At 51.9% G+C, this 23435-nt stretch overlaps 2 protein-coding genes across 2 annotated transcripts in view; one reads left to right on the forward strand and one right to left on the reverse strand.

The window, feature by feature from the left end:
• FAM53B (family with sequence similarity 53 member B) overlaps nucleotides 1–8780 on the forward strand; it is a 32715-nt gene extending 23935 nt beyond the window's left edge. Inside the window, exon 4 of the mRNA XM_080621715.1 lies at nucleotides 5218–8780. Within this exon, the coding sequence (XP_080477841.1) occupies nucleotides 5218–5538 (321 nt within the window). The 3' untranslated portion in view covers nucleotides 5539–8780. The remainder of the gene's footprint in view (nucleotides 1–5217) is intronic.
• A 2536-nt stretch (nucleotides 8781–11316) lies between these two features.
• Nucleotides 11317–23435, reverse strand: part of LHPP (phospholysine phosphohistidine inorganic pyrophosphate phosphatase) — a gene marked incomplete at its 5' end in the record, with an annotated part of 78145 nt that continues 66026 nt past the window's right edge. The window contains one exon of the mRNA XM_080621758.1: nucleotides 11317–11897. Coding sequence (XP_080477884.1) covers nucleotides 11807–11897 — 91 coding nt within the window. The 3' untranslated portion in view covers nucleotides 11317–11806. The remainder of the gene's footprint in view (nucleotides 11898–23435) is intronic.

Consider the following 23435-nt stretch of genomic DNA (forward strand, 5'->3'; position numbering starts at 1 on the left):
TGACCAAAGTGTCAGATAACAGACAATAAGTGGAAGGTGTTTTACTGATGTTTGCCTCGGAGAGTGATTTAAACCCAAGCCTGTTAGAGGAGCCCCAGCAGAGGTGTGTTTGCTGATGGGGAGGGCTGGCATAGGCGCATCATCCCCGCACGGAGCATCACTGCTCACTGCCCGCTTCCGCCTTTCCTTCTGGCACCGGGTTATTTTGAGCTCTATGAAGCAACTGTAGCCCAGTGTGCACACAGGAGGTGCTGACAGCTTGGTAGGTCGGGCTGGTGGTGCTGACAGCTTGTGGCGTTCCACCTTCCTCAGGCAGTCACCTGGCAGGGTGGAACGACACAGAGAGTGCGTGTGCAAAAGCCGGGATCACCGCAGGGATCACAGTCCTGCCAGTGTTCGTTCCAACACACGCGCTGTGTCTGCAGGGATGGGGATCAGGGAACAGCTCACCGCTGGGGATTTGGTGAGGGGGAGAGTTGTTATGTGATAAATGTTGCTGAGTTCTTCAGTTCGCTTCTTGTTGCACCCTGTCCCCGATGGGGACACATGCTCAAAGGGAGGAAGAACCTGGAAAAGGATGGATGTGGGGGTGAGTGAGCTCCTGCAGCCTTCCTGCCTGTTAGCTGGGGTCCCTGCACAGTGTGGAGCAGCACTGAAGGGAGGAGATGTACCCTAAGCTTGGTCACCACCATTCAAGAAGGGCTTTGTTCTAGAGGTCATCTGGCAGCCCCGTGTCTCATCCCGAGTGGCCAAGGGTTTCTTATTTGTATGTATAGATTTTTCAGGTGGTTGCTTTAGCATCATCCCATTTTATTCCTTTCCCTGAGGAATTTGTCCATGAAACTTTGGGGAGAGCTAGGGAAATAAAAACAGCACCTCAGATGGTCCTAAATGGGTTATTGTGGATGTGAGTAAAGGTGTTTGGGGTGGAAGGTACATGACAGATGCTGGCTGGGTGAGGTCAGGATGGCCAGAAGCAATCTGGCCACTGATCCATGGGTCAGATCCATGAGGGTGTCTGCATTCCCACAGTTTCCTTGAGACCAACAGCGTTTGAGATGCCCGATACCCTGATACCTGTTGGTCTGGCACTGAGGGACAAGGTTACGGAGAGGCTTAGAGGGGTCCAGGGCTGCCTTGTCCATGGGAAAACAAGCCCCACATTGTGCCACCCAAACTGCTTTTTGGCTCGTCTCAAAGGAGGACTCGACTGCCCAGTTTTGCAGCTCAGCACTGCAGGACATGCTGGATTCACCCGATAAATCAGAATATGAGTAAAACACTCCGGATGGGTTGAGAACAGACACTGCATTGATGGCGGTGGCTGATCCACAGCCAGCACAGGCAATGCTAGTGCAGGGTATCACATCTTGGGGGGTACCATTCCCCAACGCCTTCATCCGTGCACCATTGCAAGGGGCACGGCGGCCATTCCCCACACCGGGAAGGCGAGCCATGGGATCTTGCCACAGCCAGTGCCTGTGGAAACTTGCTTTCCGAGCTGATCACCATCAAACCTGCGTCACAGGGAGCGCCTCCGCCCGGCTCCGCACGTGGCCTTCCTCTGGGAGCTGCAGCACTGGGAGCAATGGGACCATCGGAAGGGTTTTTCCATCCTCTTTCAAGGGAAGGTAAAAGTACCACCTGGAATGACTCCAGGTCTTGGACTAGATGATCTCCGAAGGTCCCTTCCAACCCTAATGATTCTGTGACTCAGGGCTGCACGTGGAAGATACTGGGTTGCAGCATGTGTGGATTTGAGCAGGGAAAATGTTGGCTTGGTTATCTTGCCAGAGTCCAATAAAATGCAAAATATCCCTGGAAGTCAAGAACCTTCATGGCTGTTCTCCAAGACATGTCCAAGCTTGGAAACACTTTCTGTTTGGATGGGAAGAGCGTGCCGTGAGCCTGTTCTGTTGGTCTCCAGGCTGCATCCTCCTCCATTCATCCTTAGGGACATCACCCATCTCCTTCTCTGAAGTGCTGTGGAGCATCCTGGCATGCCCGTGCCTGGGTACCAAGCCCAGGGAGGCGCCAGGGCTGGGAGATGAGCTCCATTAGTGGGAGGAAAATGAAGGTTCTCAGAAGTGCCAGAGTTTTGTTTGTAGAAGGGATTTGCACTTCTGAGAGGGCTGTTGACTTTCAGGAGGTTTGGGCTTTCAAGTGCCTACATCACTGTTGGAAATATGCTTGCAGATGTTTTCTGAGCACTTAGAAAATACTTCTCCTATGTCCTCAGGCCTTCTCCGGCTGCAGTGGTAATTACAGGTTGTCCATTAACCACAATGTGCAGATCTCTGCTTGAAGCTGTTAGGCATTCAGCACCTGGAAGACAGGCGGCATGGAGAGGCACGGCTTGTGTTCAAGAGGATGACGTGGGGGCAGTTGCATTTGTAAAGGATAAATGCCTGTTCTTTCCACTTAGGCTTGTGGGTTATGGGCTTTTGGAAGGTTTCAGGGACTAAAGGCCATGTGAAATGTATCCCCACCAGCTTGGGCAATGGCCAGCTCCTCCTTGGGCACCAAGAACTGTCCGTTACAGCAGCTTCTGCATCATCTCCTGCAAGGACTCATTTCACCATAGTGTCATTTAGTGTCTAAAGCCTCTTGGTGACATGTGGTCAGTGGGTGTGAATTCATCACAAGTACCCTTGATTTCTTAAGAGTGTGAAATAGGAGGAGCTTTGACCTGCGTCCCTCAGGGAGGATGTGAATGGGTGATTCTGCCTCATTCACAGCCTGGGGTGACTTATTTTGGTGGAGTTAGTCCCAGCTTACCTGGATTTGAAAGCAAAAAAGCCCTCAAGCAGATGTGCATAAATTGCCCAGGAACGTTGTTGGGGATGTTTGGAGCAAGGCTGTGTCTTCAGGCTGCGTGTTTGGCCCTGAGTTGTGCTGGAGCAGCCGCAGGCAGCCGCAATGTCACTCCATGGAGCGATGCTCTGTTGGGTACCGATGTTCTGGTTACTGCAGCTTCAGTCTGACCCCGGCTCTTGGAGAGGAGGTGTGATGGAAACAGAACCAGGGTTTGCCTTCCCTTGGGTAAATGAGTGCAGGAGACCCAAAGAGCTCTCCTACACCCTCCTGTCACCCACAGGCAACCCAACATCCATGTTAGTTTAACAACAGCTGTCTAACCTATGTTAAGGTCCCTTCCAACACAAACCATGCTAGGATTTTATGACACTAAAAAAGCCTCCCCTGAGATAGGGATCTTTAAAAGTAAGGAACCCCCTCACCCAGAGCTTCATTACTTCCTGATATCCTTCAGATATGTTTCATGTTTCTTAATGCACGTAAATCCTATGTCAGGAGGGGAAATGTAAGGAGGAGAGGAGTGCTGATGCTCACGTGCTTATCACAGCTATTTACTGGTGTGGTTTTAGGGGCCATAGCTCAGGTGAACAGCTTTGGCTAGCGAGGGGGCTGCTTCCCCCCAGTTATTGTGTTCACGTTCAGGCCCTTTGCCTGGGACATGCCCAGACATGGAGTGTGAAGTGAGTGAACCATCGGACACCCGCTTGCAAACCAGCTCTTGTGAGAGGCTTGCACAAGCCGCTGAGATGCCCGGGGTCTCCTCCTGCTCCAGGCACAGGCTCTGCAAACACACCAGTGGCTTGGCCACGTTATTTCCATTGGCACTCACTAATGAGGCTTTTGTTTGCTCTGTCAAAACCAGCCTGGTAGGAGGCAGGCCCTGCCCGGGGAGCACGCCTGTGGTCAGACGGCATCTCGGGAGGTGGAGTGTGCTCTGCTGACAAGGGTTCCGCGTGCCGGCAAGCTCCTCAGCACTGCCAGGGCTTGGGACTGTTCTGAAGTCGTGGCAGTACATAAACTGAATTGAGTTTCTGGCCGAGGCAACCAGCCGTGGAGCCTCTTTGTTGGAGAGGTGAGGGACGGAGAACTGACCTCGCGTGGTCTTTAATACGGGAGGAGAGCCATGAGCCGCAGCAGAGGGTTTAGCAGTACGTGAGCTCCAGGTACTTAACGGGGCTGAAGTCTGCAGCCCTGAGGAGAAGGACTTGGGTTGTTGGTCAATGAGAAGCTCCCCATGGCCCGGCTTCAGTGAGCGCTTGAGCCCAGAACCCCCCCGTGTGCTGGGCTGCACCCCCAGAGCGTGAGCAGCAGCTCAGGGAGGGGATCCTGCCCCTCTGCTGTGCTCTGGGGAGACCCCCCCTGCAGCCCTGATCCAGCTCTGGGGCAGCAGCACAAGAGGGACGTGGAGCTGTTGGAGCGAGGGCAGAGGAGCCCATGGAGATGCTGAGAGGGCTGGAGCAGCTCTGCTCTGGAGCCAGGCTGAGAGAGCTGGGCTGGGGCAGCCTGGAGAAGAGAAGGCTCCTGAAGGGGAGACCTTAGAGCAGCTCCAGTGCCTAAAGGGGCTGCAGGAAACCTGGAGAGGGGCTTGGGACAAGGGCCTGTAGGGACAGGACAAGGGGAATGGCTTTGAACTGGAAGAATGTTGGAGTCAGATGGTGTTTAAGGTCTATTCTGACACAAACCATTCTGTGATAGTAAGTTCCTCTTTGCTGGCCTGTATCCTGGGCTGCATCAAGAGGAGCGTGACCAGCAGGTCGAAGGAGGTGATCCTGCCCCTCTCCTCTGCTCTCGTGAGACCTCACTTGCAGCACTGTGTGCAGTTCTGGTGTCCTCAACATCAAAAGGACATGGAACTGTTGGAACAAGTCCAGAGGAGGCCACGAGGATGATCAGGGGCTGGAGCACCTCCTGTATGGAGACAGGCTGAGAAAGTTGGGGCTGTTCAGCCTGGAGAAGAGAAGGCTGCGTGGAGACCTCAGAGCAGCTTCCAGTATCTGAAGGGGGCTACAAGGATGCTGGGGAGGGACTCTTCATCAGGGACTGTAGTGACAGGACAAGGGGTAACGGGTTCAAACTGAAACAGGGGAAGTTTAGATTGGATCTAAGGAAGAAATTCTTTACTGTGAGGGTGGTGAGGCACTGGAATGGGTTGCCCAGGGAGGTTGTGAATGCTCCATCCCTGGTGGTGTTCAAGGCCAGGTTGGACAGAGCCTTGGGTGCCATGGTTTAGTGTGGGGAGTCCCTGCCCATGGCAGGGGGGTTGGAACTGACTGATCTAAAGGTCCTTTCCAACCCTAACTATTCTATTCTAAATGGTGGTGTTGGAGACATTCACGTTGTTGAAGAGCTCAGAACAGCCTCTCACCATCTCACCTGCCTGTTCCCCCTTTCCCTTCACAGAACCGACAGACATTCAACAGCCTCACCTGCCTTAGCGCCGCGGCCGAGGACAGCTCCCGCCGCATCCCAGCCCCGCATCCATGGCCTGCAGCCCCCTGCTCCCCGGAGGTGATGCCGGGCAGGACCCCCGCCTGCACCCCGGTGCCGGAGCCGCCGCGCTCGCGGGGCGAGGAGCACCGGGCCAGCAGGGATGACCTGTCCTGTGAGGAGGAGGAGGATGCTGCAGCATGGTGCGGCGCTGGGACCGGCACCGGCACCGGCACCGACGGCCTCTTCCAGCTGGATGGAGAGATTGACATCGAGCAGATAGAGAACAACTGAGGAGGGAGCGGGTCCTCTCGCCCGGGTGTCAGCAGAGCCGGGCAGGGCTCTCTGTTGTCGGCAATGGGGCTGTGGGGTCCTGCCACTGCTCCCCTCCGGAGGGGACGAAGCAGCTTTGCCAAAACTTCATCAGGTATTTAGAGCAATTTGTGTGCATGCGTGTGTAAATCTTGACATTCTTTGTAACTACTGTAGCCAGAGCTCAGCTAGGTGGGGGAACTGCCTTGTCCAACTGGGAACACCAGGCATGGGGATGGCCAAAAGCTCGCCTTTAGTGAGTAAATGGCGTTTACCAACAATTGGGTTGGAGCTGATGGGGCTGGCCACGCTCCCCTGTGCTTGTTAAAGGGATGCACAAGGAGAAACCACCACGCATGGGACTGGAAAACTGGGGGAAAACCAGCATATTGAGGTTTTCAAACCAAGCACTGGCTGCAGGGGAGGCTGCGGCTCCTGCTGCAGCATCCTGTGCAGCCCCAGCACCCACGGCCCCGGCAGTGCCATGAGGAGGAAATGACAAGTGAAGAGTTTTGCTTAAATTTCATTTTGGTGAGAGCTGGATTTTTACTTCTTTTTCCTTATTTTCCTTTTCCTGGCGAGGAATTACAGGGACCCCTGGCCCTCGTGCGGGGCAGCATCCGCAGCCGCGCTTGGTGGGCGCAACCCAAGGATGCTGAAATGCCTTTTTTCCCTATATTCCCAGTCTTCCCTCTTTTCCTTCCTCTCTCAAACCCACTGGGCACAAAGCCCCGATCAGGCTCGGTGCCACCCTCCCCATCACCCAGTTTGGAGCAGGGCTGGGCCGTGCACCCATTCACAGCGGCTGTGCCCTCTTTGCTACCCGGGGCACGGCTGCCGCCCTGGCTTGAGGCTGTCTCACTGTGAAGGGGGGCACAGCACGGGCTCACTTGACAAAGTCAGCCGGCCAAAGGCTGAAACCCCAGGTAGCAGCACTGAAAGCTTTTCCTCTCCCTGTGCCTTTTCTAAGCACAGATAAGGTGGTGACCATTGTGTTTGTACCGTATGAATTCTCTTTGGTCAATATAAGCTGTCCCCTTGCTAACAGGTTTAGAGGGATGCATAGGTTTTTGTTTCCCTCCCTCTTGTTCTGGTTCTCTGTTTGAAGCTCCAGGAAAGCTGTACAAGTGGCTTCCAGCATCTCCTGCAGGTTCTCTTGTGCTCAGGATTTAGTTCCTGAGCTCTGCAAAGCAAGAAAGGAGGAAAGTCCTTGATGCCAACAGCAGTTGAAGATGTGAGGTTAAAAGAGGGTTCAGCACCCCATTAAAATAGGTTTCAGCACCCTCATTGGCAATGTTTTAGGAGCCTGTAAGTCAGACAGGGCTGAGAGCCGCTGGCACAGGTTTCATTCCTTATTCCTGGTTACATTAGTGCACTTTCTTCCATGGTGGGTTGGGATCCATGTGGCGTCTCCCATCGCAGAGGAACCCACCAGCTCTTTGTTATCCCCGTCCTGGCACCGCAGAGGTTTTGCCCATGGCGCTGGCCACATCCACTCCCTCCAGGCAAGCAGGGACAGCCCAAAATACTTGGGTATGACAGGGATGTCTTCATTTTGGGGAATAATAGAACCCTAGGATGGTTTGGGTTGGAAGGGACCTTAAAGCTCATCCAGTTCCAACCCCTGCCTCCTAAAGCATCACTTAATGCAATCATTATAAAAGGAAAATACACCCTGGCATCATTTTGAGCCCTGCTGCCACCCCTTGGTACTCAGCTTTGAGTCTTCCTAATGCTCCATGTCCCCTTCCACTGACACATCCCTGGCATCTCTTCCCAATTGACTGGAAAAGGGCAATTTCACCCCACTCCAGGTCCGGCCGCTGCCACAGAGCTTAGGATGGGCTCTTGCATGTGCATCACCGGGGCTGTAATTCCTAAGGGCTCCCGTTTTCTTTCCAAGGGCTGCTACCGGTGCCATGCTAAGCCCACCAAGTAGGAAGGTGAGCGATGGAGCACTCCCCAGCTGTACTCACCATAGCCGTAGCATTCAGTTTACACACAGCACAACCCGTTTGCCTTACTAAAGATGCTTCTCCAAGGAGTCATGGCCTTAGACTGGGCACGTTAGCGTAGGCACAGACTACAGTCAGCCACGGTTTTGAGGCCACGGTGGTGTCCTGTCGGGTGTTCTGTTGGGTTTGTATGATTTCATGTACTTATTCTCAGTTTAAGAAAGCCTTACTTTTGAAATTTCTCTCTCTTTCTGTTTTCTCTCTCTCGTAGAGGTAAAAAACATTTGTGGATTTATATATATATAAATATATATATAAATAAAGTAATGAAAAAGATTAAATATAATATAGTACGTGCCTCAGATTCAGGGGACATCCTGTTGATTGTAAAGTCCGATTGCTCCCTGGCACCAGGAGATCCCTGTGCCCACAGCAGCAGAGCAGAGCATCCTGCTCTTGGTTTGTAATGGACTTCACCTATTCCACAGATGCTTTTGTATTGGTACCCCCCCCCTCCCCGGCTAATTCCTGCCGGCTGCCAGAATGTGATATTAAAGTAATATGCAGACAAGGGATGCTGTTCCTTGCTAGGTAGCTAAAACAGGCTCGTGATTGTGAAGAGACATGGTGACTTGTACAAGACGTGACCCAGTCTGGCCAGCAGCAGCTGTGCCAGCAGCAATAAGGGTTCATCACCCTGCAAAAGAAGAGGGGTTTTAATAGGCAATGTCATGGCCCACTTTGTGTGTTTGCAGATGCAGCTCTTTGAGCTGAGATCACGCGGAAATCAAAGCAAAACAGCAAAAGAAGTATTTGTAAAATAGATTGTAATATTTCCACGTTATAGCAGAGCCCGTTTGGCTGATGGATAAAGTTGTGTTTCAAGTGCATTGTTGGAAAGCTCCTGGCCGAACAGGCTAACCAGACTTACTTAGGATGTTGTAGGATCGCAGCAGTGCTTCACGGCGTCGGTGGGTTTGATGTTCGAGGAATGAATGGAAAAGAAGAGGATGGCCAAAAAAGAACCCATAAAGAAGAAGGAAGGAAGGAAGGAATAAAGCCTTCTGAAGCTATGACCTGTAGTAGCCAAGCAGTCTCGCTGGCAATTGCACAAGCACAGCGGGACGTGCGTGTCCGGGGAGGAGGTGCCGGTGTCCTCTCCCCAGTGGCGAGGAGGTTGCCCACTCGTGCCCCTCCATGACTTGATTGCACTAGAGCAGCTCAATCTCAGGAAATTGCTTGTTACTTTTACTGTGTAAATAAAGCTTCCTGGTTCAATAACCCCCGGGGGTGTCTCGCCTCTCTCTGCTGTCCTGTGCCTGCAGGGAGGAGGGAGCTGGGGATAGTGCTGCCCCTTTGGTTGGAGTCTCATGGGTGCAGGAGCCCGTCTATTCAAGAGCGGGTCTGGCTGAACCTTCTTGGCATCACCATGGGTGCTGGGGATGGGGGTGGTGATGGTGTCCCAAAAATGGGTGTGGGTTGGGAAAGCTCCCATCTGGGACCCTCCGTTGGGGTGTCTGTGTTAGAAATAGCACGGGAGTCCCAGCCATGGGTTGCATCAGGAAATGGGCATTTTGGGATGTTCACGTGCAGGCAGATGTAATCATAGAGTGGTTTGTGTTGGAAGGGATCTTAAAGCTCATCTCAGGTCTCCCCTTCAGGAGCCTTCTCTTCTCCAGGCTGCCCCAGCCCAGCTCTCTCAGCCTGGCTCCAGAGCAGAGCTGCTCCAGCCCTCGCAGCATCTCCGTGGCCTCCTCTGCCCTCGCTCCAGCAGCTCCACGTCCCTCTTGTGCTGCTGCCCCAGAGCTGGATCAGGGCTGCAGGGGGGGTCTCCCCAGAGCACAGCAGAGGGGCAGGATCCCCTCCCTGAGCTGCTGCTCACGCTCTGGGGGTGCAGCCCATGGCTCCCCCATGCCCCTGGCTGTTACGTAGCTGTAGCGCAGCCAAAGAGGCAACAGCAAAATCCAAGTCAATATTTAAGCACCAAGCAGCACGTTGCACTTCGTGTTTAAGGACAGAGATGAAGTCCTACCCCTTAAAATAAAACCTAAACTCGAGCTTGGCAGGAGCTCCCAGCAGAGCAAAGGCACATGGAGGGTGTTAACTAAATCCTTGGGGGAACAGGGAGATCTCCCTTTGCAAACCCGAGAGGAAAACTGCTGCGCTTCCTTGAGCCAGCAAACAGTTCACAGAGTTTCATGACAGATGGCAGGATGTTTATCTGCCAAAACTTAATCAGATTGAAGCGATAGGCTGAGTATGATGGAACACAAAGGAGGAATTAGGGGATAAAGAAGAAACTCTCAGTGGTTATCACAGCCCTAGCACTGATCCAGGGTTCACAGCATCCTTCATGTGCATGGATGCAGTCAGTACCATCCCCTTTGGCTGAACCATTAAACAGAGGGTAAGAGATACAAAACCAGACCTCAGGCATGCACCAAGGTCATTTTCCCACATGTGGTTTGTTTTACCATGATTTAATTCCTTAGCCTGCTGTCCCCAAGGGGTGCCCTGCACCTCCAGTGCTCACAGGCTGCTCCAGGAACACAGAGCATCATCCCTCCAGTGTTCTGCAGGGATCCGGGTCATCTTCAGCTGTTGGGAATGCTGGAAAAATAGCTGGAATTACCATGTACCTCCTGCTTGCACATGCAGGAAGCAGTAGCTGAATGCAGACAGTGGCCAGAGCACGCTGCCTGAGTGTATGTATATATAAATGCATATAACGTATATGTAATTGCACACCTTTCCATGGTCCCACAGGAGGTCTGAAGCAGGTTAAAGCCCAAATGGTCTCATTCCATTGCACTCTAAAGCATGAAGTCTCGCCCCAAACCCAGTCTCATGTCTGTCCCTGCTCAGTGGAGCATCACTGGCAGCCTAACCATGCTGAGCCCTCCCTGGCAGCAGGATGGGGCTGAGCTGGGGCTGATGCGGTGGGTCTCAGTAGGCACGTGCTGCTGGAGCAGGATGAAGCCATGGGGATGTAGACCAGGTTCAGGTAGCTACAGCCATGGGGGAGTGGTGTGTGCCTGTGTGCTTTTGGTATCCACGAGAACAGCAATCACTATGAGAAGGAAAGAAAGCGGCTGAACATTTGCACCTCGTATTTATAGAGCAGCATTTATAGTCCTGGCAGGAACGATGGAGCCAGTGCTTTACACAGGCTGGTTCCCAGCTTGGACCAGAAACTTAATGCCAGGAGCACCAGCAGTGGCTGGAGCCAAGCCGCCTGTGCTGGCCTCCATGGCAGGGCCAACTGTGCCATGCTGTGCCGTGCCATGCAGTGATGCTCCCATTGGAGCACCCGCTGGTGGATGAGCTGGAGCTGTGTTGAACTCAACACCAGCAGTTCCCTGGCACAGGATTTTAATGGGAAGAGGTAGGAAACCCACATCCCCACACATACAGCCAATGAGAAACGACCCCGTGGAGGGAAGGAAAAGCCCATCAATCCCACGGCCCTCACCAGAGTATTCCAGGTAGTGAAAAGCATTTCACATTCCTCTAAACATCCCTATTAGCGCTGATCCAACTGAACACAGTGACAAACAGGCCAGATCCACAGGACGGGGTTTATTCCGGACTGTTATTCCATGAAGGGTCGCAGAGTTACCAGATTCCCGTGCCCCATCCCAGGGCAGTGCTGGACAGGGGCTAATCATGGGAGAAACACCGTTAGCAGCTTGCCAAGGGATCAGGGATGTCCCCCGCCCCACAAGGGTGTTTGTGCCACCCATAGGAGAGGCACAAATGGGACCATACAGAACAGGGCTGAACCGGTGCACCCCAACCCAGGGCTTGGTGGCCTCCATCACCCCTCAATGGCACCCAAATCCCGTCCCAGGCACCCCAAAAGGCAGAGTATGGGTGAGAGAAACAGGAAAAGCTGTTTGTGAATGGCTGGGACCGCACTTCCCACCCAGGCACCCCCAGGCTGGGTCCTTGGTGTGAACAGAGAGTTAAAGGGGTTCAGCTCCCCCAGCATCACCCTCAGGGCTCCCCTTGGGCAGACAAGGCTCAGCTCCAGCCATGGAAGAGGCTGGCACTGTGGGAGAGCTGGCAGGGGCCACTCAAGAGGTGCAGGAGGACAGGTCTGGTGTTCCGGGATGAGCTCAATCCATCATTTCAGTCCTGTTCCATTGGATATTCAAGCATTCCCCACCCCGGGCAAGGCTGGGGCTGGGTCTGTTAATGTCAAATGGAGGTGGGAGAGGAGGAGGTGGCTTCATGGAGAGGCTGCTGTGTGGCCTCACCCCTGTTCCTTCCCATTGCCCGTGGTGCCACCAGGTTCAGAGCTGCTGGAGGAGGATGTCAACCGCTTCGGCGAGGTTGTTCACGTACGCGTCGGGCTTCACATGGGGGTGGTTCTCATCACAGGGCCTGCAGAGGACACAGAAGGGCAGAGCTGAGCATTGACAGGATCCCAACCGGGTCCCATGTCCCAGGTCTGTCTTGCTGCTGTGGTGTTCACAAAGGGCAATGCCGAGGTTGCCCCTTCTCTCCCTACCTCCTCCATGCTCAGGTCTTTCCAGCACAATACAGTAGATCCCATGTCCTTGTGCAGCAGAGCTGGGCAGAGCCTCATATGGAAGACAACTACATCATTAACTAATGCCTAAAGGTAATTTGGGTAATACTTAAAGGGGCTGCAGGAAACCTGGAGAGGGGCTTGGGACAAGGGCCTGTAGGGACAGGCCAAGGGGAATGGCTTTAACCTGCCCGAGGGGAGACTGAGATGAGCTCTTAGGCAGAAGCTCTTCCCTGTGAGGGTGCTGAGGCGCTGGCACAGGGTGCCCAGAGAAGCTGTGGCTGCCCCATCCCTGGCAGTGTTCAAGGCCAGGTTGGACACGGGGGCTTGGAGCAAGCTGGTCACACAAGGGAAGCTCAGTATCAGCATCCTTCATTTCTCCTAGGGGCATGTTCTCCCTTGCAGAAAGTACAACCTCGAGCAGCGCGAGGTCCCAGAAGAGGCCGTGCCTGTGTGAGAAGCTCAAATACTCGGACATAAAGAGCAAGGCTGAGAAATGAGCAGAAAGGAAGCAGCTCTGGGGACTGCTGGCGCTGAAGAGCGGGTCTGGTGCTCGTACAGACAAGTGCTCACCAAATTCTGCACATCATAAATAATCATAATGATCATCTCTCTGCCTCCCGCACATCCGATGGGAAACGCATCTTCCCCACTGGGAATACGGCCCGTGCTAAATAAAGGGTTGCCCTTTCCAGGGAGCGATACGGGGGTGGACATTGGGACTCATCCAAAGGGAAGTCAGCCAGTGTATAAAATACAGATGTTCTCAGCAGCTGGTGGGCTTCTTAGCCCAGGAGCCATAACAGGACCATGAGGTTTGGCAAATCCCTGCCTCCCACATCTGTCCCGCTCCTCACCAGCAGTGCTGCTGAGTCAGTGGAATGGGATGGAGCATCTGTGCCTCGTTAGGCCGCTACCCCTAATGAAATCAGTGGCAAAAAATGGCTTCAAGCTGCTCTGCTTTGGGTGGTGGAGGGAGAATCTGACCCTTTCCACGGTAGTGTCTGACACTGTCACTGTTAAGATGTACAAGGAGATGGTGGTCTTGCAAAATGAAACTGATGGAGCCTCCCCATTCACTGAAGAGCTGTACAGACCTTTCTTGTCCCTAGCTCAGAACTGAGTTCCTCTTTACCTGTTTCTAGAGAAAATCCATAGAAGAGTAATTACTTGCACAGTTTTATAGGATCTTATGGTTGCATGCACCGTCCTCAGCAATCCCTGCATAATATTGCTAATGTCTGAATGAAGAACTGCCATATGCAATGCAGTGCTTTCATTTGGGTTAGTTCATAGAACCCTACATTGGTTTGGGTTGGAAGGGACCTTTAAGGCTCCTCCAGTTCCAACCCCTGCCACGGGCAGGGTCCCCTTCCACTGGAGCAGCTTGCTCCAAGCCCCTGTGTCCAACCTGGCCTTGAACACTGCCAGGGATGGGGCAGCCACAGCTTCTCTGGGCACCCTGGGCCAGCGCCTCAGCACCCTCACAGGGAAGAACTCCTGCCTTCGACCTAACCTGAACCTCCCCTGCCTGAGTTTGAACCCATTATGGAGAGTTTTAAGGCACCCTGAAGTGCAGCACTGCTCTGGAGCTCAGCCCTGATGTCTTGGAACAAGCATCCCTGGACAAGGCCACTGCGTGCAGGTGGAAACCCCAGCCAAGAGCAGACCTTGCTCTCAGTTCCAGCTCTGTTTCTCTTTCGGTGACCATGACCCTTCCTGCACTGCACTGTGACAGCCATCACAAGAGCAGGGCGCAGAACTGATGAGGGACGTTACTTGTTTTGTACTTCTCTCTTTTGTATTCCAGAAATAAACCCCCTATAAATACCCTCCATTTGCCAGGGCAGGTGAAGGATGAACCTGCACCGCGCTGAGGTCAAAATTAACTTCCGACTTCTTTCATTTCCACATGGGAATCTGGTTGCAGAGAAGAACATAAATCAAGATGACAGAAGATTGCATTCTGCAGCTGGACATGGAGCTGGCAGCAGCCCTGGCCAGTGCACAGCCTCGCTCGTGACATCAACTACTGCCTTGGGAAACACTCTCTTTAGTACAGCAGGACTCCATGGAGCAGCTGAGCACCACTGCCTGGATGTGTGCACAAGGAACTTCCAGCCAACGCTGGCCTTGGCATATAGGGACAGGCCAAGGGGAATGGCTTTAACCTGCCAGAGGGGAGACTGAGATGAGCTCTTAGGCAGAAGCTCTTCCCTGTGAGGGTGCTGAGGCGCTGGCACAGGGTGCCCAGAGAAGCTGTGGCTGCCCCATCCCTGGCAGTGTTCAAGGCCAGGTTGGACACAGGGGCTTGGAGCAAGCTGCTCCAGTGGAAGGTGTCCCTGCCCGTGGCAGGGGTTGGAGCTGGAGGAGCTTTATGGGCCCTTCCAACACAAACCATTCTGGGATTCTAGGACACTCCAGCACCCTGCCACGTGCTTTGCAAACCTTCTGCAGTTCCAGTTCCCTTTGCAGAAATGATTCTCTCATGCCAGTGCCATTCAGAGCAGGGCACCTCCAGCCACAGACTAACCCTGGAACCCCAGCTCGTTTGGAAAGAACAGGGTTAACTCAAAGCCCGTGGTTTTCAGGGCATCTTTCTCACTGTCCCTAGCAGTGCTCCATTCTGCATGCATTCCCTTCATTCACTTTAAGGACTCCTAGAAGTTCCTGCCAAGGACTCTGCCAAGCCGTGTAGATCCCTTTATCCCTCACAGATACTCAGCTGCATCTGGGTGAACCATCACAGCAAATCACATTGGAGGTTGGGACAATTCAAGACCATTCCTAATAGCTGAGCCTAGGCAGGGAATTCAACCTGTCAGAACAGACCTATCCAAGTGGAAATTTGACCCAGACAGTAAGGGAACCTTCTTGTTCCTGCAGAAGCTGACTTTTCACTGCCTCTTATGACCTGAGGTTTGATATTATAGAATCACAGAATAGTTAGGGTTGGAGAGGACCTTCAAATCATCCAGTTCCAACCCCCCTGCCATGGGCAGGGACACCTCACACTAAACCATGGCACCCAAGGCCTCATCCAACCTGGCCTTGAACACTGCCAGGGATGGAGCATTCACAACCTCCCTGGGCAACCCATTCCAGTGCCTCACCACCCTCTCAGTAAAGAATTTCTTCCTTAGATCCAATCTAAACTTCCCCTGTTTCAGTTTGAACCCGTTACCCCTTGTTCTGTCACTACAGTCCCTGATGAAGAGTCCATCCCCAGCATCCTTGTAGGCCCCCTTCAGACACTGGAAGCTGCTCTGAGGTCTCCACGCAGCCTTCTCTTCTCCAGGCTGAACAGCCCCAACTTTCTCAGCCTGTCTCCATACGGGAGGTGCTCCAGCCCCTGATCATCCTCGTGGCCTCCTCTGGACTTGTTCCAACAGTTCCATGTCCTTTTGATGTTGAGGACACCAGAACTGCACACAATGCTCCAAGGGAGGTCTCACGAGAGCAGAGTAGATTATGCTTCACCATGAGGAATCCTTCACTTTCTCTTAGCCAGCAGCCCTGGTACCACCCTGGAGCTGCTCTGACCAAGTGACCGAGTGAAGAGTTAGAACTGCAGAGCCAGTTCCCGCAGCACCCTGCTGCTTCCTGGATGTCTCAGGCTGAAGGATTGACCTGAACTAACCAGTTTAGGATGGGCGGAGGAGCTGGCTCAGAGCACATGGGGCTATAGATAGCTGCTCAGCTGCTGCAGCACCGACAGTGATGCATGGTCCCTGGGAGAGGAGGATGTTTAGTCTTCTCCTGAGGAGGATCTGATGGACGTGAGTAGCTACAGACCCTCCACACCTCTGTCCGTGTTGCACTGTGATAAAGATGCTTCATATCTTTAATGTGCTGTAACACACTGATCATTTTGGATGGCTTTTCCTTCTCCTAACATGGCACTGTGCAGAAGGACAGGCACTGATCGTGTGTCCCTATAGGGACCCAGAAGGACCACACCAGGTTTCAGAGGGTTCCTCTGCTAAGCCACATATGGCTCCTCTTGATGCAGCTCGGTCCTGCCAAGCTGAGAGCCAGCCATCCCACCAGCAGCAAGGAGGGGCTGTCTGAGCACCAAACCCTCACATCAGGCTGTCCTAGGACACTTCACATACCAGTTGGAATGACTTTCTCAGCACCTTGAGCTTGTTTCCAACAAAACACATGGAGAACATAAAGCAAACAGCTGGATTACATGTGGACAAAGTATTTAGTAGATAAAAGTCCAAGTGGAGGCAGCTGACATGGATAGTCATGGCCACAGGGATGGAAACAGCCCCAGAATCCAGCTCAACCCGAGACCTGCTGCAACTTGACTTGAGCGAACACGAGCAGACAGGGCTTGATCAACACACGATCAGTATCACAGGTTAAAATTAGGTTTCACATCGTGCTTAACAGACAGGGGTGAGCAAAACACCTCGCAGGGCCAAAGCCCAAAGCAAGGCATCAAAGTGAAGAAGACAAATGAGCTCACATTGCAGCGCAGAGCCGCAGTCATCTGGCAAACCTGGTCTGTAACACTGCGCATCCCAAAACCGCTGACCTTTGCTGCAGCACCTTTGACCTTTGTCTGTGGGACAGCAATCCCCAGCCCACAAACTGCCCCTCTGTTGGAGTCATACAATCCCAGCCTGGTTTGGGTTGGAAAGGGCCTCAAAGCTCATCCAGTTCCAACCCCTGCCACGGGCAGGGACAGCTTCCACTGGAGCAGCTTGCTCCAAGCCCCTGTGTCCAACCTGGCCTTGAACTTCCCCTGTTTAAGTTTGAAGCCAACCTCTCATCCTATCACTGCAATCCCTGTTGGTACAAGGGATCTCTCTGTGTCACCACGCAACTTCCCACTAACTCCCCAAGTAAAGAGCGCACACCTCTGCTCCATGAAATGAGATTAAAAGGCTCGAAAGCGTTTCTCCATCAGTGTATTCTTCAGAGGCTCTTACCACGGCTGTGAAACGTGAGACAGGGTTTGACAGGATTCTCTTTATGAGGAACGCGAAGGGACACTAACCATTGCTAGTCTCTTTGCACTGATGCAGTCATTTTCCTTGGTGCCACGTGTGAAACTCTCTTCCTCGTAAAATGTGCAGCTTAAAGTTTGGCACTGAAAGCCCAAATAAATCACAGGGACTGACAGCACTGCTGATGGGCACTTGATGAATGGCTGCGGAGCACGTTTCCTGCTGTTATGATGAGAAACAAACCTGCACCAAAGCTACTAAACGCATCCAACGTTGGAGCAAGGCCCAGAATTTCAGAGAACCCCATTACCTGATGATCTTACAGGTCTTTTCCAACCCAGTTGATTCCATGATTCTATTAGTGACATGGTTTAGTGGTGGACGTGGAAGTCCTGGGATAAACATTGGACTTGATGATCTTTAAGGTCTTTTCCAACCTGAGTGATTCTATATCTGGACCCCATTTCTTATGTCACAAACAGATGTCACTGCAACGGGAAGAGAGGCTTTTGTGGTTGAAACACCAGATTTCGGAAAGCTGCTCTGATGGTGTGTGTGACCCAGGGCTGAAGGTTTGTCCTCACAAGGCAGCTAGCACCATCCTTTGCTTTCCTGCTGGCTTTGAGAAGATGCTTTTGTTTGAGAAGTCAGCACCATCAACAGAAATTTCTAAGCACAAACCATGCAGCTGAGGATGCCTACTATGCTGCTGCAGAATCACAGAATGATTTGGGTTGGAAAGGACCTTCAGATCATCCAGTTCCAACCCCCCTGCCATGGGCAGGGACACCTCACACTAAACCATGGCACCCAAGGCCTCATCCAACCTGGCCTTGAACACCACCAGGGATGGAGCATTCACAACCTCCCTGGGCAACCCATTCCAGTGCCTCACCACCCTCTCAGTAAAGAATTTCTTCCTTAGATCCAATCTAAACTTCCCCTGTTTCAGTTTGAACCCATCACTCCCTGTCCTATCACTACAGTCCCTAATGGGCTCTCAAGAAGTAGGTGATCTCCAGAGATGACCTTGCCATACCATCTCCTCCTGGCCAATGCCCACAAGAGCTCCAGGAAAGCAAACCCCAGTCAGAGCAAACCAGCACCTTCCACTGCTTTTCTCTTGCCTTGCAGAACTGCACACAGAGCTAATTGTGTTTAATTGCAACTCATTTAAAGTCAAGCATCCACAAACAGGTAGAAATCAACAGCCAAATTGTTTGCTAACATCTGAAGGAAGTCTATGGGCTTGCTGCTTAATCTTTCCCATTTATATTAAACTGCCACAGCTTTAACAGAGCAGAAGAAACCAGCATAGGTACAACCACTTCTCCAGGCAATAGACCTCAGCATGAAAGGCAACACTGAGATTGAGGGGATGAGGACTTATTTTATAAGCCACTGGCCACCATATTTGAAAGATCATGGCAGTCAGGTGAAGTTCCTGATGACTGGAAAAAGGGAAATATAACCCCCATTTTCAAGAAGGGGAAAATGGATGACCCAGGGAATTACAGACCAGTCAGTCTCACCTCTGTGCCTGGCAAACTCTTGGAGCAGATTCTCCTGGAAGGCATGCTAAGGCACATGAAAAACAAGGAGGTGCTTGGTGACAGCCAGCATGGCTTAACTAAGGGGAAATCCTGCCTGACCGATTTGGTGGCCTTCTATGATGGGGCTACGGAACTGATGGACAGGGGCAGAGCAGTTGACGTCATCTATCTGGACTTGTGCAAAGCCTTTGACACTGTCCCACACGACATCCTTGTCTCTAAATTGGAGAGACATCAATTTGATGGGTGGAGCACTCGGTGGATAAAGAACTGGCTGGATGGCCGCACGCAAAGAGTTATGGTCAATGGCTCGATGTCCGGCTGGAGACCGGTAACGAGTGGTGTCCCTCAGGGATCGGTGTTGGGACCGGTCTCGTTCAACATCTTTGTCGGTGACCTGGACAGTGGGATTGAGTGCGCCCTCAGCAAGTTTGCCGATGACACCAAGCTGTGTGGTTCGGTTGATACGCCGGAGGGAAGGGATGCCATCCAGAGGGACCTCGACACGCTTGTGAGGTGGGCTGATGCCAACCTGATGAAGTTTAACCATGCCAAGTGCAAGGTCCTACACCTGGGTTGGAGCAATCCCAGGCACAGCTACAGGTTGGGCAGAGAAGAGATTCAGAGCAGCCCTGCAGAGAAGGACTTGGGGGTGTTGGTCCATGAGAAAATGAACATGAGCCGGCAGTGAGGGGTAACGGGTTCAAACTGAAACAGGGGAAGTTTAGATTGGATCTAAGGAAGAAATTCTTTACTGTGAGGGTGCTGAGGCACTGGAATGGGTTGCCCAGGGAGGTTGTGAATGCTCCATCCTTGGCAGTGTTCAAGGCCAGGTTGGACAGAGCCTTGGGTGCCATGGTTTAGTGTGAGGTGTCCCTGCCCATGGCAGGAGGGTTGGAACTGGATGATCTGAAGGTCCTTTCCAACCCTAACTATTCTATGATTCTATGTTTTTTCTTCATGAATTACCCAAAGCTTGGCAAACACCAGCAAACATTCCCGAGATCTCTGTGTTCCTGAATTCCAAGGCACTTCCTGGGGTGAACACTTGTACTTTTCAATGGTACAAGAAGGTTTAATTTGCAGCGTTGTGGTAATTTGTTTGTTCCTGATCAGTTGGTTGCCAGTGATGTTCTAACTAATGAGCTCAGATACACAGCTCCAGAAATAACTGCTTAGAAGAGGATTTAGTAGATTTAGTAGAGCTAAAATGGGTGCATGATGGAGTGCTTGGTGTCCCCGCTGCACTTTGATCTACCAGGTCCTCCACCAGGTCTTTTTAACCTGGCACTTGGCAAGATCTGGTGGAGGACATCACGTCAGGGAGCAAGCAGGAGGCTGGAAATGATGATTATAACTGCAGATGCGAAGTGGTCCAGGGAGAACAAGTGGGGCTTTGTTAAAATACAGAAGTAAAAGGGGCAGAGGTGACAAGGACAGCACAAGCTGGAGGCTGGCAGTGCCAAACTTCCATGAATTCTGGAATGGTTTGGATTGGGAAGGAAATCAAGCTCATCCACCTTCAAGCCCCTGCCATGGGCAGGGACACCACACACTAAACCATGTCACCCAAGGCCTCATCCAACCTGGCCTTGAACACTGCCAGGGATGGAGCTCCCATCCAAGGGAGCAATTATCCCTTGAATAACCCCAATTCCTACCATTTCTGCAAGCCACAGTGCACCACCAGGCCACTGATGGTGCTGAGGAAGTGGATGACGCAGGGAGCCGTTTTCCTCCACCCATCCCTATTTATTTTCTCTCTCAGGAAATACAGCACATGTGAACATGACAGATTAAGAGCTTCGGAGATTAAAAAGCCCTGGAAGTGTTTGTATGGGCTGTGGATTGGACATATATAGATTCATCCATGTACTTGCTTAAGCAAGAACAAACTAGAGGAAACACCACCCTCCTGATACCCTCCCTTCAGACACTTATATACATTGATCAGATAGTTGAAAGACCTTAAAGCTCATCCAGTCCCAACCCCTGCCACGGGCAGGGACACCTTCCACTAGAGCAGGTTGCTCCAAGCCCCTGTGTCCAACCTGGCCTTGAACACTGCCAGGGATGGGGCAGCCACAGCTTCTCTGGGCACCCTGTGCCAGCGCCTCAGCACCCTCACAGGGAAGAGCTTCTGCCTCAGAGCTCATCTCTTCTATTCCAGTTTAAAGTTAACTGAGATAAATCCTATCTCATCCCTTGCATTCCTGCAGCCTGCAAGCATGTGGTGGAAGCAAACTGTATACGCCAGGAGTGTTTAAGTGGCCCCCAGGTTGGATAGGGATGGACTGGGGGATCAGAAGCTCTGCACAGTATATATGGATGCACCTAGTGTTGCGATGCAAGCACAGTACAGCTGGTTCCAATAAAAGCAAGTCTCCCTCTCCCCCTTAAAGGCACATTCACTGTTTGCAGAGCAAACCTGAGAGCTGGCTCTGCTTTGCCAAACTCTCCTGTCTAACAGGCTGTTCGCAAGCACCGTGAGACTCAGCTCAGCCTGCTTGGATTAATTATTGATGACCTGCATGGCTTTGCCAAACGACCTTACTCGATTCAGTAGAAAATCATTTTAAATGCCCCTGAGAAAGAATTTGGACATCAATATTTCCTTTGTGCATACATCTGAACAGATGTGATCTTAAATGCAACTAATGCATTAGCTATTAATGGGACTTAATAGTACAAGAGTGGGAAAGATTAATTTCAAGGGCTGAATTGGAAGCTTAGTGGTGCTCAGGCACCTCACTCTGGCACTTTAAAGACCTTCACCTACGAGAATATTTCATTGCTTGCTTTTAATACATTGCTTACAAAATCCATATGAAATGTGTAAAACGAATGCTGCCTTCTGCATGTGCAAAGCATTGCACAGAGGTTTAAGCCTCAGAATCCTGGCAGATCCAGACGCAGGCAAGAAAGGAGCTTTGCTATAAAAGAAAGAAGTCTCCATTTAAGATTTCAAATGCTGTCTGGAGAAGCTTAACTTAAAAAGTATTAGGCCAAATTTGCAATAATATATAACCTCTAAACAGAGATACAGCATTAAAAACTGCTTCTCACCGCACAAGAATCTGAGCTACCCGAAGGAGAATAACACTGGTCTTCAGATGGTGCTCACTAAATCAGCCTTAGTTTGAAGTGAGAATGAAACTATGAAATACCTCTGCCACTCCCAGGAAAGCCAAGCAGGCAGGCACGCGTGCAGCCAGCTCTCCTTCCAAAGGGCAGGAACAGCCAATTCATGCACGTGTTGGGCACCGGTACCTCCCTGCTCCCAAGCCTTCCTCATGTGGGAAGCCAAAAGAGCACCTCCATTGGAAGATTAAGGCATGTTCTGCATCTTTGGCTGCACAGGTACTCAGCCTGGATGAGGAAATGAGAGGATCGCACACAACCCAGCACAGCAGGATGTCTCCATGGGGTCTCTGCCTGAGTTCTCCTCCCGGAGCAGATAGGAATATTACATCCAACCTCACTATGCTCAAGGGTGTCAGGAACCCCCCTGTTTCTAAACATGCTCATGCTATTAACTGATATAATGAAAGGAAATACGTATTTGGACTAGCATGCAAGAGTTCAGCCTAAGCCTGGAGTCAGTGCATTATTTATGCCTTCTGAAAGGGCTCTGAGCCACCTGAGCACACAGAGCCCATCCAAACAACCTGGATGTGCTCCTCAGGAACTTCTGCCCCTTCCAAAGCAGAAGCTTTGCTACAGTTATTCCAAACTAAGGCTCATTTGCTTAAGCCACTCTGTAAATGAGATCTTCATAATCTGCCTACCTGCACTTCCATGTCCACAGTGCCAATAGATCATAGAACTCCGGACTGGCTTGGGTTGGAAGGGACCTTAAAGCTCCTCCAGCTCCAACCCCTGCCACGGGCAGGGACCCCTTCCACTGGAGCAGCTTGCTCCAAGCCCCTGTGTCCAACCTGGCCTTGAACACTGCCAGGGATGGGGCAGCCACAGCTTCTCTGGGCACCCTGTGCCAGCGCCTCAGCACCCTCACAGGGAAGAGCTTCTGCCTAAGAGCTCATCTCAGTCTCCCCTCTGGCAGGTTCAAGCCATTCCCCTTGGCCTGTCCCTACAGGCCCTTGTCCCAAGCCCCTCTCCAGGTTTCCTGCAGCCCCTTTAGGCACTGGAGCTGCTCTAAGGTCTCCCCTTCAGGAGCCTTCTCTTCTCCAGGCTGACCCATCCCAGCTCTCTCAGCCTGGCTCCAGAGCAGAGCTGCTCCAGCCCTGATGTATCCATACAGCACTGTTAGCATTAAAGACAATGAGCTTTTGCACAAGGGAGTATCCTTTCCTACCTAAATGGCGCTTACAGCAATGCAGCCTTCACCTGGTGAAGTTGAACTTCTACTACAATATAATTTTATTCTTTTAAATAACACATTTCCATGGATTATTCTTTACTCTTCCCAACTTCTGCCAGCGGAAAACAGCTCCATGCACATCACCCAGACAGCAGCTCCTGGTCCTCTGGCATCTGACATCTAAGGTAGCATCTCACAGAGCTGTTTACTTTTCAGAGCCTGCTTCAGCTGCTCGAAGTGATGGAGCCGATCAGCAGCTTTGCTTTTTGCTTTGTTTCAGTGATGAGAAAACCAGCCCCCCCCTTGCAGCTGAGCAAGTAATGAAGTAAAGACTTGCGCCACGTGCCTGCAGCCTCTGAGCTACTCTACGGGGCTGTTGGGGAGCAAAGCTCCTAAATCCAATAGACAGCACAGTTCTGTATGGACCAGCAATAGGAAGCCCACACTGAATCCCCTTCCTTTTTCAATTGGCAATGGGGATCTTAGGCTAGGACACCTCCCTTAGAGAACTGCAGGATGTCCTCTGTCAACTCCATCCACAAAGATGGGAAGCTG

The sequence above is a fragment of the Psittacula echo genome, assembly GCF_963264785.1.
Source record: "Psittacula echo genome assembly, chromosome: 6".
Classification (NCBI taxonomy): domain Eukaryota; kingdom Metazoa; phylum Chordata; class Aves; order Psittaciformes; family Psittacidae; genus Psittacula; species Psittacula echo.